The 19,741-nt window shown below is 39.9% G+C and overlaps 1 protein-coding gene across 1 annotated transcript in view; it reads left to right on the plus strand.

The window, feature by feature from the left end:
* FAM171A1 (family with sequence similarity 171 member A1) overlaps positions 1–19,106 on the plus strand; it is a 96,933-nt gene extending 77,827 nt beyond the window's left edge. Inside the window, exons 6-8 of the mRNA XM_063452475.1 lie at positions 13,482–13,598; positions 15,416–15,530; positions 16,894–19,106. Of these exons, the coding sequence (XP_063308545.1) occupies positions 13,482–13,598; positions 15,416–15,530; positions 16,894–18,505 (1,844 nt within the window). The 3' untranslated portion in view covers positions 18,506–19,106. The remainder of the gene's footprint in view (positions 1–13,481; positions 13,599–15,415; positions 15,531–16,893) is intronic.
* Positions 19,107–19,741: the final 635 nt, after the last annotated feature.

Here is a 19,741-nt window from a genome sequence, read left to right on the forward strand (position 1 = left end):
ACTCTGCATCTCACACACACACACACACACACTCTGCATCTCACACACACACACACACACACTCTGCATCTCACACACACACACACACACACTCTGCATCTCACACACACACACACACACTCTGCATCTCACACACACACACACACACTCTGCATCTCACACACACACACACACACTCTGCATCTCACACACACACACACACACACTCTGCATCTCACACACACACACACTCTGCATCTCACACACACACACACACACACACACACACTCTGCATCTCACACACACACACACTCTGCATCTCACACACACACACACACACACACACACACACTCTGCATCTCACACACACACACACTCTCTGCATCACACACACACACACACACTCTCTGCATCACACACACACACACACACTCTCTGCATCTCACACACACACACACTCTCTGCATCTCACACACACACACACACTCTCTGCATCTCACACACACACACACACACTCTGCATCTCACACACACACACACACACTCTGCATCTCACACACACACACACACACACTCTGCATCTCACACACACACACACACACACACTCTGCATCTCACACACACACACACACTCTGCATCTCACACACACACACACACACACACTCTGCATCTCACACACACACACACACTCTGCATCTCACACACACACACACTCTCTGCATCTCACACACACACACACACTCTCTGCATCTCACACACACACACACACTCTCTGCATCTCACACACACACACACACACTCTCTGCATCTCACACACACACACACACTCTCTGCATCTCACACACACACACACACACTCTCTGCATCTCACACACACACACACACACTCTGCATCTCACACACACACACACACACACACTCTGCATCTCACACACACACACACACACACACTCTGCATCTCACACACACACACTCTGCATCTCACACACACACACTCTGCATCTCACACACACACACTCTGCATCTCACACACACACACACTCTGCATCTCACACACACACACACTCTGCATCTCTCACTCACACACACACACACTCTGCATCTCTCACTCACACACACACACACTCTGCATCTCTCACTCACACACACACACACTCTGCATCTCTCACTCACACACACACACACTCTGCATCTCTCACTCACACACACACACACTCTGCATCTCTCACTCACACACACACACACACACACACACACACATTATATACACACTGTAAATAAATATTCAATTCATATAATTTTGGGGGGATATAATTTTATTTAGATATTTACCACTAGCTGCTGCATTTCCCACCCTATTCTTATACTCTAGTCAATAAGTTTTCTCAGTTTTTGGGGGGTAAAATTAGGGGTCTCGACTTGTATTCGGGTCGACTTATACTCGAGTATATACAAATGTGGTGGACCTGCCCCTCAGTACAGGCCTGTTGGTCCAACATAACACAACTTAGCTCTAATATAATGCAGAGACAGCTACAATTAGACCCCTAGGCCTGTCTCCTCTCCAGACCAACAGAGGGCCTCACACGACCCAAACAGCAATTACTAATTATGATATATCTTCCGGCCCACAGGGCCTTAGCTCAAAAATGGTCATGCCCAGAGGTACCCCCTCTTGCACTAGTTACGGACAAAATAAAGGATAACTACCTTATGGACAAGCTCACCTCCATGGTCCAACACGCCACCAAAAAATTCAGCAGGGTTTGGGAGCTGTGGGAGCAGTACTTAGAAGAGGAAGGAAGCTGACCAGGGAAGAGATCTAGTGAAGAGGTCATAGAAGAGTGTGGATAGTGTTCCTTACCGAAGTCATGGTTTATTAACTCACTGTTACCTTATCTTGAGTTTTAGTTCTCTATTGGTTTTTAATTTACCTTTATGTAACCAATACATAAACTGAAGCAACATGACGACCATTAGCGACAGATCGACAGTCAAGCCCCTGTAAGTGATAATTGCTAAAACTAAGCAAATAGCTGGGGATAAGAACGTGCTTGATATAAAGTTCTGTTTTTAATTTGCACTAACCAACTACGTTTCCTTTCTGTAAAACGCACAAGACTTGCATTGTGATTCGGCTTCCGCAAAAGTCTTCACTGTCGTCTAAATGCCTTTCCGTTTATGCAAAAATAAAGAATTTAAAAAAAAATTCATAAAAAAAACAACTTTCACACCACTTGATGAATGGCATAGTGGCACCAATAGATGTAATGGTTGTGAAATGTATAAAACTAAAATCTAACATTTTTACTTACTTTTTAAAATTAATTTGAAGAACTCCAAAACGTTTCCTAAATGTCTTTAACATTCTTCTCCTCCACCCACTTTATTTAAAAAAAATAATAATTTTTTGGGTGGGGTGAGGCAATAGACAAGCGTAATCTGTTCTGATGGAGGGTAAACATTCTACATTCCCTAATGCAGGGAATACAGCCATAACACTTGCAAAGCATCAAGGGAGATGTAGTCCACAACATCTGGAGGGCCGAAGGTTCAGCACCCCTGCCCTTGTGTAATGTGGCTACAATTGGATACTTGATATGCATTGACAACTAGTCCTTTCTGTGTGGGATATAACCTTGTGTCCTGTACATAGTGGTTACTAATCTCTAACAGTTAACCACGTCAGTCTTGGCTCATCATGAATCATACGATGGTGGGCTGGGTATATGCTGATTTAATACAGAGATGTGCTTTTTCCAGGCAGTGTAAAGTGTGTCATATTAAAATGTTAGCTTAGAACCCACGTGATGTTGACTATTGCCAGTAAATTATTATTGATGGGTTGTTTTTTTATTTATTTTTTTTTATCTCTGTCAACACTGTATTAATGGCAAAATATAGAACAATATACCACTAGACAATCCGAGTAATTTTCTGGTCAAAAATATTTTATGTAGACACCCCCCACCCCCTTCCTGTCTAGTTGGAAATGTCTTATTTTATCTAAACCATAATACATGTACAGTTTATTTTTGTTTTTTTATGAACATTGTTTTAAAGTGCAGTAAAAAAATTCTCCTCTGGTGTCCATTTGCCAGAAAAAAACATTGTTTCCAGCATATAGTTACATACATGTGAGGAAGGCTGAACTTGATGGACACATGTCTCTTTTCAGCCAATGTAACCGTTTTTGAAGGCAAAAACCCCGGTTTGAAGCACTTCCAATGTTGCAACAAACTAAGGGGGAAAACTCCCTCATGACGCCATAATTGCAGTCAGATTTATCCTTTGATCAATGAGCTATTACCCTACATTTTAAATTTTATATAACTGAATATTTTTGCAAGCATGCATCTAGAGCCCAAAATTGCACAGCATAATCAATAATTTCACAAGTTTTGACAGAGGCATACGCGTTCAAACTGTGAGATTTGGTAAAAGAGAAAAGGAAAATTAGCAGCATGAATAGAGATGTGATGGATATTTACAATTGTACAGCCGTAGTTAAAGGGACACTATATAGTCACCAAAACAACTTTAGCTTAAGGAAGCCGTTTTGGTGTATAGATCATGCCACTGCAGCCTCACTTTTTGTTTCTGTTTATGAAGCTCTCGCCAGACCTCCCCTGGCTATGATTGACACAGCCTGCAAAAAAAAACAACCTGGTTTCACTTTGCATCAGATGTATTTTACCTTAAACAATTGTATCTCTTTCTCTGTAAATTTAACTTTAATCACATACAGGAGGCTCTTACAGAGATCTAGCAAGCTATTAACAAAGCAGGGGACAAGAAAATCTAAATTAAACAGAACTTGCAATAAAGGAAGGATAAACTGTAGATGACTCTTTACAGGAAGTGTTTAGGAAGGCTGTCACATGCAGGGAGGTGTGACTAGGGTTCATACACATTGCTTTAACTCCTAAATGGCAGAGGATTGAGCAGTAAAACCTGAGACATGATCTATACACTAAAACTGCTTCATTAAGCTAAAGTTGTTTGGGTGACTATAGTGTTCCCTTAAATCTGGGATCTTCCAACCTAAAGCTTGGCATAAAGATAGTTTTACATCACACTAGAATATATACACTGGAGGAAATCCCATTGATACACACAAGAGGCCATGGATGAGGAAAATATAGGAACTGGATCTTGAGGGACAAACAGGACTTGGATAGCTGACAAAACACATGTAAAAAGAAACCACAAACATTGCTTTATTGGGATAACCTAAATATCAGACAAACAATAAAAAACAGGTTGTGCCTAACTACTAGTCATAAATATATTTAGAAACTTTATCAGAAAGTCCAAGGAACACAGTCCCAATTCTTTTCCACTTTTTGCAAGGACAACTTGTCTTATAGAGCTGGGTGATATTTCCATGGGTACATAAAAGAAAATGGGATAAAAAAAGAACCAATAGTGTATTTCTTGATATGTGAAAGACGTACAACATATAGGTGTAGAAGTGCCCATCCTCGTATTAAGGAGCTTCACAACTAGTTATAGTATATATAGTATGTAGTGGTATCCTCACTTATATGTTTATGCTCCTTTTGTAGTCTTAGTGATGTTCAGTGGTAGAGATATACAGTAGTAAGCAGGGCCGGACTGAGAAAAAATTGGCCCTGGCATTTTTCAATCACAGTGACCCCCTGAGAAGGGGGCTGGCTAGAGAGGGTGTGTTTTGTCATTACTAATGACCATCACGCCCCCTCTCAAAGTGAGCATGTTGGCTCAATGTGCAGAGCCCCACTGAAGAGCTCTAGCATGAGAAAATTGCCCTGTATTTGTTCTGCGCAGCGCAAGCAAATTTAATAACATGCTTGCGCTGTGTTTGCTTTTAAATTGTCTCTGGTGTCTCCATAAGTGGGATACCAGAGGACAACAGGGCCAGGAGAGCGCGTGGTGCATGTGTTTGGAGCCTGCTTGTAGAGAGTGTGCGTTTAGAGAATGTAGTATGTGTTTGCTTACAAGGAATGTTGTGTGTGCATAGGGGTTCCAGAGTTTGTATCAGTAATGTAGTGTGTGTATAGGTGGTGCAGTGTGTGTAGGGGATCTAGTGTGTAAAGGACCCAGAGTTTATATAGGAGAGTGTTTGTGTGTGTTCAGAATGTATATAGTGTAAGGGATCTAACGTGTATCTGGAGCGTAATGTGTGTAGTGGCACAGTTCAGTCCCCCTCCCCTTCCCCTCCCTTCTTACCTTTTAGCCTGGAAGGGAGGGAACTGTGCTGCCATCCCTTGTGGTCTTGGTGAGGCTAGAGTTCACTTTCGCGAGATCTAAGCGTTGCTGTGGTAACGGTTCCATAGGTCCTCTTGCCTCCCTCCCCAGCAAGAGGCTGCAAATCCGTGCCTGTGGGCTGGTGAGGGAGATCTCTGATCTCCCCACCGGCCCATGAAGGCAGCACACAGCAGAGCCGGCACTCGGATAGTGCTGGCCCTGCATGGACCAGCTGGGGAGATCCTGTGAACTCCCCTGCCGGTCGTGGCCCAACGGGCATTTCCCGATGGCCAGTCTGGGCCAGGTAGTAAGAGAAAACAATTGCATAAATATGTGCCACAGAAATATCTCCCAGTAAGTGGAATTTTGGGGATTATGTCCCTTGGGCTTTTTCATAATTTTCTGAACATATTTATTACTTGTACATCATTAGACACGGTCTGTTTTATGGCTTTTCTTTTTTGGGGTACTGAGGGAGTCCCCCCATCTTAAGTGCCTGCTTAAGTTTAGGGCTTATGATTTTGTTTCTGGTGCATCTATAAGAATCAACCTTCAGAGCAATGGCTCCATATACACTTATCCAAATGCAGAGGAAAACAAAAAACATATGTTAAGGGAAATGTGGTCATAAAAGTACCTGTTGGTGTTTCTGCCCACCAGATCAAGACTTCAGTAGTACAACCTTTAGCTTTTGTGTAGCTAATAATCAGTACCCTTGGAATTTAAGTTTGTTTAAGCAGGCACCTTCTATTGGTGTATGTCCAATTTGTCTTGTTGCAGCTACTTGTTTGTTAGTCCACCTGTTGTACAGCACTGCAGAATTTTTGGCACTTTACAAATGTTAACTTTTAAACCACAGTATTAGAGAGAACTGTCCTTTTGGCTCTCCTGGGCAGTGCTCCAACACTGTACATGTGTCACCAGGTTGGAGAACAATGATATGTCAACGTAATACTAAATTAATTTGAGAAGAGAAACCCTTTTTCTCTTTTTTTTTTTTTTTCATTCTTTTACTTTTAGATTTATTTTAGATTTGGTTTTCTTAAATGTTTACTAGTTCAATAAGGATTGGATGGCATCACAATTACATTCAAGGCTTGTTAAACAATTGCAAAATGTTTGTTTTGCTTGTTCTATGTAGCACAATGGGGATCTCAGATTACTGGCGTGATAGATACATTGTGAGAGTCATTCAGTAACCTGAAAACATCTGAAATTAACTAGGGAATTGTAGATTTGAGGTCCTTTTTTTACATAACAAATTGTTAAATCTAAATGGGTTCTTCTCCTTTATTTGAAATATTAGGATCTTTCGCATCATTATCATATTATTGATCCAGTAATTTAACCAAATCAGTTAACCGTTTGAAGCGAACTGATTGAAAGGGGTGAAACCTTGCATGAAAATTTACTTTGGAGTGTCGAGCATACGTATACGGAGATTATATAATGAAACTGAATTCATATCTGTGCCGAATAGTCATGGTGCCTTTATAATAGAGCATGTCACTACTGTGTTGTACCCCAAACTGTAACCCAGTAGCCATACCTCCCAAAACTGGATGGGAGACAGGGCGTTACCAGCGACAGGCTCGTACCTGAATTTTTATCATGGTTATATCATGAAAGCAAAAACATTCTGAACCCTGGAAATGCTGAAAAATTACACCACATAATTAACTTATAGGCTCATTACACTAAAATAGATGAGGAATATATCTTATTAAATACTTAAAAGAGAATAGTCACTGTTCCCCCACTCCCCACCCAATCCACTTTCAAATATTATGGGTGAATCAAAAGAAACAGGCACTCCTTAATTTGTTGTGTAAGTCCATAGATCTTGCAAGTCTGCGAAGATCACAAATATCTTAAAGAGACACTATAGGCACCCAGACCACCTCAGCTCATTGAAGTGGTCTGGATGCAATGTCCCTTTTGCATTTAGAGAAACTGCAATGTTTACATTGCAGCACGGAGTCTGCCTCCAGTGGCTGTCTACCAGACAGCCACTAGGGGCGCTTCCTGGGTTATCTGACACTTGACGTCCCTGTGTTCTGCATGTAGGCAACGAGCGTCAGATTTCCCTCATAGAAAAGCATTGGTTTAATGCTTTCCTATGGGGAGGTCTAATGCGGGCGACATTAGTCGCGCAAGCACATTAGTGCCCACTAACCGTGGGATGAAGGTGGGGCAGAGCTGCGACCAGCGCCAAGGGACATCTGATTCCAGTGCTATCGATTGGTTTAGATGAGTTCAGAATAACGGGAATCAGAACCAATGTTTCAGAATCGATTGTAATGTGGACCAGGCAGACGGCTGATGTCACCGGTTTTGCAGGGAGTGAAGCAGGAGCCCAACTGTGGAATTCGAACTCCGTCCGATGGAACGTGTATGAATATGGCTGAGGGATCTAGTGTTCTGTTAAAGATTTTCTGGTATTTTTATTTTTTTTGTTTAAATGCCCTTCATTACATGCTGCAAGGATTCCTATTTAAAAAAAAAAAAAGGATTCTGTTGACAGTTGTGCTTTAAATAGTGGTCCCTTTTTGTTGTCATGGTTTTATAGTTTAAGAATTCTGGTGTACGGTGAGCACATATATATATATATATATATTTTTTTTTTTTTTTAGGAAGCCTGTCAGGCGTCAATGTTATTTCTAATGTCTTTTGTACGTTAGCACAGAATGCTGAATTATTAATCCAAAATGAACTGTGCAACATTGCTACAAATGACGTTCTTTTTTTTTAGAAAAATCTGTTGCTGTTTTCCCTTAATCTTTGTCCTCATTTATACTACAAAGCCGTGCCACTTACAGTTACTTTCTTTTCCAAGTGAAAACGCTAAAGCTATTTTATTTTTTATTTTTTTTTTAAATACAAAATCTTTAACACTATTCTATTTATTTATTTTCTTTCTCTCTTCTCATGTTCGACATTTTGATATATCTACAAAGTAAGAAAAATGCATGCCGGTGTCATTTTGCGCTTAATATTATATTAGCAAAATAATATGGAACATATCAGATGGCACACGGGTGTGATTGAAGAACACAAAGGGACATTTGTTGTGTCAAAGGAGAGCATGTCCTCTGGTTCTGGATTATTAAATATTCAGAATTGCAAAATTCTTCTATAAGTACTCTGCTTGGGAATTTTGATGATAAAAACATTTTACAATAATGAAACCTTTCCGATGATGTACACAGAATAAGGAATAGGCAATTTTAATAAATCACATTCCTGCTAAGGATTTCTCTGCTCTAATGATGTTAAGCAAATATATGGGATGGGGGTTTTGGAAGCAGGTGGGTGAACCAGACTAGGTCAGGGGGGGGGGGGGGGGGGGGGGGGGGGGGGGGGCTCGGCTGCTTCAGCCTTTGACTCTTTGAAAGACTCATTAGAATTACAGAAATACCTATTGTTCTTTTAACTATAAGAAGCCAGATCTGTCATCTGTGCAATGGAGATGACCATTGATCCATGTACAAATGTGAACTCCACCTTTTCCGCGCACTAATCAAAGTGGGTTAAAAGGCTCTTGCCAGCAGGAAGACGTGATGTATAAAGAGATCAGGAAGTGGATAAAATATTTTCTGTGGGGTCAGAGAATATGCTAACCCTGGGCTCTGCAAAGTGTCTGCAACAGACAGAGTTTGAATCCCACTGGTGTAAAAGAGTAGGTTAAAGTCTATGTTCTCTGTATAAAGTCAACTCTAGTTCTGGACGAATTTTCCACGTTTGTTAGGACACATCACATTCAAGATGTCTGTTTACACTTCAGTGAAGGCTCCTTGCAATGAAGTAAAGTTATATTTTGTTATGAACATCTCGGTGAACAAGTGTTGACTTAAGGACTTCATGAGTCTGAAGCTGAAAATTGAACTGGCCTAAATAAAATTAAAAAAATATATATATATATTTTTTTTTTTTTTTTTTTTAAATGTAAATTGTGTGTTTGCCATTATGTGCCTGACCTCCATCTACAACTAGATTTGGCAGCAATGTACATAAAAGAAAGCCAACATGCGTTTATAAACTGGACATGTCCTACATATGACTTCTAGATTCACAAAGAAGTTAAGCACAGAAAACTTTGCTGGAAAAAGTGATACAAGGGGCACAGAGAATCTATCGCAATGGGCCTAGGGCCCATTAATCAAAGGAAATGGAAGAATCAGACTAGTTTGGACAGTACCAGCTACCTCTAGTTGTTGAGGCTTTGGGAGGCCACGAAGATATGTCTCCCTGGCCACGCACAGAATAGGACACCTAGCATTTCAGGGCAGCAACAGATCACAAGAAAAAAAATAATCTGGTTGGTTAGACCCATTGCAATACTTTGACCTAGAACAGGGGTAGGCAACCTACGGCACTAGTGCCATGCACGGCACTCGAGGTGTCTTTGCACGGCACTCAAGGCTGCTAGAGCCAAACAGGCTCTGGCCTATCAGGAGTCCTAGTAAAACTTCAGATATCTGCTAATCCGAAAAGGTAGTGAAGGACAATCCTCAGTTTATGCATTGCAGCACATAGAGGAAGGGACCTCAGATCACTTCCTCACAGCACTTGTGAATAGGAAGCCACACTGTAGTAGAGCAGCTCGCAGTTGCTGTTGCAGCTCCTGTCCTTGACATGTACCTGGCTGGCCTAGTCTCCACTGGAAGCCACACACACTGCTAGATATACACAGAAATGCAGAATAACCCTCCCCTCATACAAATAATACGGACAGCCCACACACAAACACACAAACATACACACAATCCGCACAAACGAAACACCACTAACAATCCACATACATGCACACAACCCCACATGCAGTCTCTCACATGCAATACCTCAAACAGCCCCCACACACTACCAAACACACACTGTGACATATCCATCCACACACACACACACACACACACACACAATGCCACAAGCAGCACCCATACACAGCCCACATTCATATGTATCATACACAATACCATAAACTACTCATGAACATATACAATATAATAGCTCATATACGCAGGGCCGTCTTTAACGCGGGGCAAACTGGCCAGCTGCTCCGTGAGCTCTGCTGGCCTCAACTATTTCCAACCCTCTGGCCGGTAATCCGCACACTAAGGAGGCCCACCGGGTGGCCCATGCACAAAGGACCACCCGGTGGGCTTCTGTCAGCAGGGGCCCGGTTGCACACTGAGGCACTTTAACAGCGCAAGCGGGCCCTTTGCTTTTCGGCAGCAGGCTGGGAGGAAGTGATGGCCGCGCATCACTTCCTCCCACAAAGAGAGGAGCGCACGGGAAAGAAGAGTAGGCAGATTGGAGGGGGGCTGGCCAAGAGCGCTAGACCCCAACTCCCAACACCTTCAGCCACCAGCAGGAAAGGTAGGAAACTGGAGGGTGGGTTTTAAAGTGTATGTCTGTGTCAGTATGTCTGTCAGTTTGTGTGTCATCTGTGTGTGTCAGTATGTCTTTGTGTGTGTCAGTATATCTTTGTATATGTCAGCATGTCTGTGTGTGTGTGTCAGTATGTCTGTGTGTGTATCTGTGTGTAAATTTCAGTGTGTATATATATCTCTGTGTGTGTGTATATGTGCATACATCTCAGCATTCACACACTAACACTACACACAAATACACCCCTGCATTCAAATTTCAACACTATGTACAAACACATGTCTGTGTTACACACCAGAATTATATGTTAATACACCCCTGCATTCAAAAACCAACACTACGCAAATACATGCTTGCAATCACGCCAACACCACATACAAACATATTCCATACAAAAACCTGTTTACATTCAAAAACAAAAACTGCTTAGTGCTAAATACAGAGCTGCAAACATGGGTAAATGATAGAGCCCCAGCTGTCAATGCATTTCTGGAGTTGCACGACAGATGGGGATCTACCTCTTTAATCACCCGGCAACAGGGAGACCCCTAAAAATTCTTGCACCTCTCTACTTTAGGTCCGCCACTGCGTTGAGGTGGAGGATGTGATTGCATGCCCGGGGAGGGAGGACAAGGTCCAGGGGGCCCCAAGCAAATGCTTTGCCCAGGGTCCAGTTACTATTAAAGACGGCCCTGCATATACGCACAAATACAACGATACAAAGCCATTACAGTAAAAATAACACAAGCAGAATACGGCAGCATACACACCTCGATTAAAAAAAAAATAATAAGACCGGCACGCTACGGGACATCACATTCCTATATCGGCACAGTGCTGCTAAAAGGTTGCCTACCCCTGACCTAGAACTTCAGCTCCTTTAGCCCCTATAGCAAAGGAATACTGTTAGGAGTACAAACATGTATTCCAAATGTCAAAGTGATCTAGGGACTGTTTAGATAAATAAAGAAGTTTTACTTACCTGTAGTCTCCTGGAATGCCTTTCTTAGTGGCCACCACTACTCTGTTCCGATCACCAGTACTAATGATCTCAGCTAGTCCAATACTCCAGTAGGGGAATAGCACAATGTATCCAATATCACTTATATTTCTGTATTGGTAACCTTCAGACTTACTTTGACTTTGTGCAAGTCTTCAAGTATGTGTGTGCTCTCCAATCACTGAAAACAAAAGTTTTTATTCCCAATTAAGTGTGTGTGTGTGTGTGTATATATATATGTGTTTGGTGTTTGTTTGTGTGTGTGTGTGTGTGTGTATATATATATTATATATATATAATGTGTGTGTGTAACCGCTCATTGAGTGCTGGGACCTGTGTGTGTATTTTTCTAAAAACAACTCAATGGATTTGTTATTTTGCGCTGACCTGAAGTGCCCTTCTTCAACTACTGTGGTTCATTTGACCAGAAAGAACGTGAAACTTGCTACTAGTGGTATATTTTGACTTGGTGAATTTTTTATATTTTAGTGCAGTGTGCACACTTTGCAGTATTTAAATGCTTCAGTGACATCTGGGGCTGTGATTGGAACCAGAGGCCTTGGAGAGTGGTGCAGAAGTTTCCCTTTAATAGAAAACCATCTCACTAAAGTGACGTTTTGTGGATTATTGCATAGTTAAAGGGACGCTCCACCGCCCAAATACAAAATAAACTGTTTAGCAGATATACCCCAATGAAGCATTTACGTATTCATTATTTTATTGAGGGTATATTGAACAGCTTGCAAAAGCTACTGATCTCTTATCTGCAGCATTTGTAAGCTACCCCCTTTCTGTGGCTATTCAATCAGGCCTTGCGCGGCATGTGTCCTGGGCAATTGCTGCCTCTACTTAAATCTGCACGTTTTATAAAATGGAAAAACAAGGACACTCTTGGCAAATAAAGCCATTCAACAAGCTAAAGTGGTTTAGAGCTCCAGAGTGTCCATTAAAAGATAATTTCTAACATAATTTTCCACGGTCGCAGATATTTTAGTTGCCCTTGGTATTTTTTGTTTGCGACAGAGATTGTTGGTAAGTTGGTTGAATTGAGGCCGGTACTGTAAACCTATGCCAGTCAAGTTTTGTAGTAAAATCTATTGCAGTTTCAAAACTCTTGCGTTACTCTGTATCAATAATCGTACTGAACACGAACACACTGCTTCAGACACTATAATCGATAATCAAATGATACATGGTTCTAATTAATGTGGTGAAACTCTAGGTGCTCTGATTTATTAATAATTTACCTTTACTTCCATTAGTAAGCACTCTGTTTGAATCAATCTGTTGCCGATTTCATAACAATGCTTTTTAAATATTCTGCAGAAGCGCCCACTTGTCCAGTAAAATAAATGACTAACAAGTTGAACTTTCTACCCTTCTGGTACTTGGTATTACACCAAAACATTTCTGATATCATTACATCATGTATTTTACTAATTAATGTCCTTGCCAGCTGCTCCACCTAGTGGTGATTTAGTATGCACACAAACTGCACTTTGTTTACTGCAGAGAAAGTGTTGTGAGTGTGTGTGGTGTGTCAAAAGTCAATGTGAAGACAAAAGGCCTTGATCTGTGGTTTTCTGGGTAACATTCATTTCCCCTTCATTGTTTTGTGATTATAATCCACTTAAAACCTGAGTGTATCTGCACGTTTTTTCCTCAAATTGCTTAAAATTTATTTTAAAATGTCTGATCTATAGATAGATCCATATTGTACTCAATACTATGGGTAACATATGGAACTATATTTACAAAAATGTCAAATCTGTCTACACCTGTGGCTTATTTTTGTAATAATTTTTTTGTTTTTAAAACCAATAATTGTACACATGAATATTTTGAATAGTTTCAACAATTTCTCTTTACTCCTTATTCAACAGGAACGTGGTTGAAAAGTAGCCTTGGGATCATTCAGCAAGAGGGGAACCAACTGACCTGGACGTACATCGCCCCACAGATGGGTTATTGGGTTGCAGCCATGTCTCCTTCTAGTCCGGGTAAGAGACTTTGCATATGTGGACATACGTTGAATTGTGGAGTTAAAAATTCCAGTTACTTATGAGAATTAGATCTAAAAAAAAGAGAGGAGAAAAAAGTGTTTCTAGCTTGTGCAGTCTATAAATCTCTCTTAAAGGGACACTATAAGCACCCAGACCACTTCATCTCATTGAACTCTGGGTGCAGTGTCCCCTTAACCCTGCAATATTAATTATTGCAGTTTCTGATAAACTCAATAATTACATTGCAGGGTTAAGACTGTCTCTAGTGGCTGTCAATCAGGCAGCCATTAGAGGCACTTCCTGCTTGCTAGGCAACTTTTGGTCACCTTACTGACGCTGGGTGTCCTCATTCTCCAGCGCTCGTAATAACGCCATAGAAAAACGCTACAGCAATGCTTTCTATGGGGAGGGAGATCAGTGCTGAAATCGGGGGAGTTTAGCAAGGACTTTTTAACCCTTACAATGTGGGGGGGGAGGCAGAGTGAGCTGTACAGCCTAGCATTATAGTATCCCTTTAACTGCTGGGATGTCTGTATAATTTTCTCATTTTCCAGAATTTCTCCTCTCAATGACTAAACACATGATTTTCTCTTTGACAATTATAATTTGATTCCAACACGCCACCTTCTGTTACATTTGTGGTGTAGCAAACCCATGGTTGCAATAGGCCAGTTGCTCATCCTACAGAGCTTCCTGTTACAATGGAACCATATTATTTCTTCGTAAATGTTTGTTTATTCAATATAAAAAAAAGCTTAAATCAATGTAAAATGCTTTTTATAGGAAACATTTCATAAACAAACCTTATAACTGCCCTGCTCCGTGTATGTGTGATGTATATTATGGTCTTTTTTTGTTTTTTTTGCTAGGGCCTGTATTAAGAGCTTTCCCGCAGGAAGCAGCCACTTTAGCAGCGTTAAGGGACTTTATAGGCACCAAAACAACTTTGTTGTATAGATCATGCCCCTGTAGTCTCAATGCTAAAGTCTGTCCTTTAGGAGTTAATCACTCTGTCTATATAGTCCTACTTACACCTCCCTGCATGTGACTTGCACAGCTTTCTAAACACTTCCTGTAAAGTGAGATCTACTGTTTAAACTTCGTTATTGCAAATTGTTTAATTACGAATTTCTTGTGTAATTAAAGTTCAGTTTACAGTGCAGGATATTAAAATGTCTAAAGTAAATTAACATCTGAAAATGAAACTTTTTTTTCATTTAGGATGTGCGAATCACAGCCAGGGAAGGTGTGGCTAGAGCTGCATGGACAGACACAATAGTTGATTTAGCTCCTAAATGACAGAATTGAGCAGTGAGACTGCTGTACACCAAAACTGCTTCATTAAGCTTAAGGTGTTTTGGTGACTTTAGTGTTCCTTTAAATATTTCCAATAAACTGATATTCGAGATTCATGTTGTGTCTCTTTGGGCATCTAGTTCCATTATGTTGCCGTTCTTTCGGGTATTTTAGACACCCTATTTGATTTTCTTTAAGTATATTGCAATTGCAAGTATGTTCCTCCCTCAACAAAATTTAAATATACTAATAGTCTATTCCTATTTATTGGAGTGGTTTCTGAAAATTGTATTCTGCATGCCCGGATTAGTCACAACTAGCCTGAAGAATGTAACCAATTTTGGATCCTTATAGACAAATAAATGGGAAGAATAGTCCCCAGTCCTTTTTCAGGTAGCATTGGCAATGTACATGGTAGACCTCTCAACGCCAGGGTGTCTTTAGATGTCAAACGCGTATTTCAATTAAATGGATCATTCAAAAATCATTCTTATCTTCTATCTCCTTTTGGTTTTTAGATCCCGTGGTAACCCAAGACATTGCTACGTATCACACTGTGTTTCTTTTGGCAATACTCGGTGGGATGGCTTTCATATTGCTGGTTCTGCTATGCCTACTGCTTTACTACTGCAGGTAAATGTTTGGTCAACATTTTGCTCTTTGTTTATAAGCTGTAGGAATAGGAAGGAGGGAAAAAAAAGAAGAAAATTATTTGAGCAAAACCCGTTCCTGAAAAATCACTTAATATTTAATGTATGTATTGTGACTGTGTATAAAAGTTCCTATTTAGGGACATTCATATTTACAATCCCCATTGCATGGTTACATAGCCTGAAAAGAGACGTGTCCAATTTCCGCCTTTTTCACAACTGGTTTTTGCTGTTGATCCACTTTCAATTTTGCAACAAACTAGGAAAAAAATCCTTCTTGAACCCAGAATAGCAGTCAGATTTATCCTTGGATCAAGAAGCGATTACCCTACAGTTGAAAAATTATATCCTTGAACATTAGGTTGTAAAAGTAAGCATCTAGTTGCTGTTTTAAATATCTGTACAGACTCTGATAAAACCACTTATTCAGGCAGAGAATTCCACATCCCTATTGTTCTTACAGTAAAAAAAACAACTTTCCTTTGCCTTAGATTAAATCTCCTTTCTTCCCGTCTAAGCACATTAATATCCTGATTGCAAGTGGTTAAAGATTCTTAGTCCATTCCCAACATGTGGCAGTGTACAAAAATGCGCTTTTATTGTTATGTTACACTGGCTAGTTTATGTGCATGTTTGACCTTTAAAAATCTAATATCGCTATTTGAAATATATATAATATCACAAATCTTTTTACTAGATGTGAAGTCCATATAGAACTAGACGTTTTGGTTCCTGACACCGGTGGTCCCACAAATGAATAATATTAACTATTAAATTTAATACAAGGTTTTGCTAGTGGCTATAGGTGACTGGCAGGAGATATATGTATATGTATATGTATATATTCTATACATTCAAACAAGTATGAGTATACAATGCACTAGAGGTACCTAAATTACCAATTATGTTATTTACTGCATACAACACATTGAAAACCTGAATCGGTGTACACACAGAGCTCTTAAATACACTGTGATTAGATAAACTGAAAATACATAAGGCTAAAAAACCATTAAACGCATATGATCTCTTCTTGTTTGTTTAGGTCTTTATCACTTCCACTTCTGTAGAGCAGTATGTGGTATATTTTTGTATTGCTTGTCACCTATATGAGGGAATACTTATTGTATTGTTTTTGTTTAACTCGTTATCTCTTCCAAATTTATAGAGTTTTTATATTGCTTGTGTTTATGTGTTTCTCTTTCACCTGCTGGAGCGGATATTTTGCAGCTGTTTTGTACACTAGAATTTTGCAAGTTTCATAACCACGAGTATATAGATGTTTGATTCTTGACAACATTGATAGAATTTAATTTCCTTTCCTTCTTTCTTTTTCTCTTCCTCAGGCGAAAGTGCTTGAAACCACGTCAGCATCACAGGAAACTCCAACTTACCACAGCTTTGGATTGTTCTAAGAAGGACCAGGCCACCTCTATGTCCCACATCAATCTAATTAGCCCAGGCCACATGGAAATGATGTCTTCTAGTGGTGAGGCAGATATACATACTCCAATGCTTAAACCTTCTTATAATACCTCACGGGAATTTAGCTCAAGAGAGGAGCTGCTTTCTCATCAGGAAGAAAAAAGTAGAATGTCTTTTGATAACCTAACTTCAGGTGGGACGTTAAGACAGGTGTACAATAAGTCACTGGATCAGTTCCTGTTAAAATCAAGGAAATCTGCAGAAATATCAGATGGATACGGTTCTCCCGGAAAAGATGAATATCGAAGGAGTTACAATTCAGTAATCTGTCAGTCTTTATTTGACAACAAGGAGAAAGACCATAAATCCTCTTCCAATCGCATTATGACAGGAAGTAAACCAAGTATTCAGGAACAAACACACCCCGTTCAATCTGCTACTGATACAGAGCAGATGTTAGACCGACGGCCAACTGAATGTATGTCCCGATCTGTGGATCACCTTGAAAGGCCAACTTCTTTTCCTCGGCCAGGTCAACTCATATGCTACAATTCTGTTGATCAAGTGAATGATAATGTTTACCGCAATGTGTTGCCCACGCTGGTAATTCCAGCTCACTACATGAAGCTATCTGGAGAACATCCTTTTGTAAGCCAACAGATGATCATCTCTGCTGAACAGCAATTTGAAATAGAAAGGATACAAGCTGAGCTTTCTTCTCATGCACAGCAAGCACCTCAGCAGATGCAAAATGCACAGTTGGGCTCTCAAGCGATATCACAACAACATCTGCAGGATGGAGACGGTATTGAGTGGAGTGGACAAAACACTGTTCTGTCGGAGTCTGTGTCTATCCCTGCATCTTTAAATGATGCCGCCATAGCTCAAATGAATGGAGAAGTGCAGCTTTTAACAGAAAAGGCTTTGATGGAGCTTGGTGGGGGTCGGCCTATGCCGCATCCACGTGCCTGGTTTGTGTCTTTAGATGGACGGTCAAATGCACATATTAGACATTCGTACATTGATCTTCAAAGGGCTGGGAAAAATGGTAGTAACGATGCAAGCTTGGATTCAGGTGTTGACATGAATGAACCCAAAATTGGCAGAAAAGGAAGAAGTGACAAGTTTTCAATGCTGCAACGTCACCAGTCTAAGCAGCATCCAACTGTACCAGAGCACCAGCATAACGAGGCGACTCTTTCCAACAGTCCTACCTACACTAAACTTGTCTATTTAGATGACCTGAACCAAAGTGTCAGTGAATGTGGAACAGCGGTCTGTAGCCCCGAGGATAATAAAACTTTCACTGAGGTACCAGGAAGGAGAAGTGGTGGACAGTTACCAAGCCTTCAAGAAGAGACTATTAAAAGAACTGTGGATTCTTCACCAGTGCCATTAAACAGCCCGGAGCATGAATTGTCCATGCATGATGATGATGATGATGATGATTGTGCTGAAGACCAAGGGGAAAATAAAAAAAGTCCTTGGCAAAAACGAGAAGAAAGACCACTTCTGGCTTTTAATATGAAATGACTTGAAGTATGTTCACTGCAGAGTGGATTGGTAAATTGCCAAATATTCTTTCATTGGAAATGCTTACTTTTGGGGAGATCCTGAGCTCTGCAAGTAAACAAAAACTGTTGTAAAAAGTGAAGCTGATCTGTATTTTGAAAAATGTTTTTGCTCTTTTGACTGAAGACAAGGAAAAAGAAACAAAAACAGAATGGATTTTACGGATAGGAAGGAAAGGAAAACAAATGTGATTCCAAGGTTTCAGACCTTTTTTAATCTTTTTAATTTTGGGATTTTAATGGCCATAATGAATTTGAAGGCTACAGGACAATTTTTATTTTGCTAGGTTCTGACCACTAACCTTCCAGTACTGGGAGCCAATGGCTCTGTGTGTTTTTAGTTTGGATAAAATACAAACCTCCTGTTTACTGTACATGTTATACAGGATGCTGTCATGAAGTACTCATTCTCTAAAAACAGGCTATGCATTGCTGCTTTTACACAAAGTGACATTTTGCCTAGGCATTGCTTCGTTTTTTATTTTATTATATAGCTGTAAAAACGTTTTGTTTCTCATATTTCGTTCTGGTGTGGTTTTTTTTTTTGTTTGTTTTTTTTTTTTTTTTTTTATGCTTTTTTTTTTTTTCCTTTCTCCCCATCTTTCATTTTTTTATATTTCTAAACAAAAGCTGATGGTAGAAACTTGCGTTATTAGAGATTTTAGTTTTGAACTTTCGAAAAAACCAAACAAAGTATTGTCTGCTTTGCATCCATAGAAGTCTGGTCCCTATTCTCAAAGTGCCTTTTTTACAGTTCAAATTACTCCTTAAATGTCTAAATCATGGAGTTCTGATTTCTTTTGTTTTGTACCCTTTTTTTTTTTTTAATTAAAATTTTTATTTTTGCATGCACCGTGAGTCATTTTCTGCTTTGCATTTCTCATTTCCATAGGATGTATGCTATAGATATCATTGTGTACTATAGATTACATTTAGCTGATAAACTAGAACACATGTAAAGAGCCTCATACCGTAAAACATATGTTGTGTAAATACAGTTTCTGTTGCTTTTGAAGTTGATTAAAATGTTCTTTTATCATGAACTGAATACATGGGCAGAAAAAGTGAAAACTTTATTCTGCCACTTTCTGAAGTGCTAGAATGACTCTCTGTGCATTCTCTTTAAAGAACTGCTTGGTTATACAAGAATTATAATAAAACTTTAAAAAATTGGGGGGGCTCAGGTGTGTGTTTTTTT

Source organism: Pelobates fuscus, chromosome 4 (assembly GCF_036172605.1).
Source record: "Pelobates fuscus isolate aPelFus1 chromosome 4, aPelFus1.pri, whole genome shotgun sequence".
Taxonomy (NCBI): Eukaryota; Metazoa; Chordata; class Amphibia; order Anura; family Pelobatidae; genus Pelobates; species Pelobates fuscus.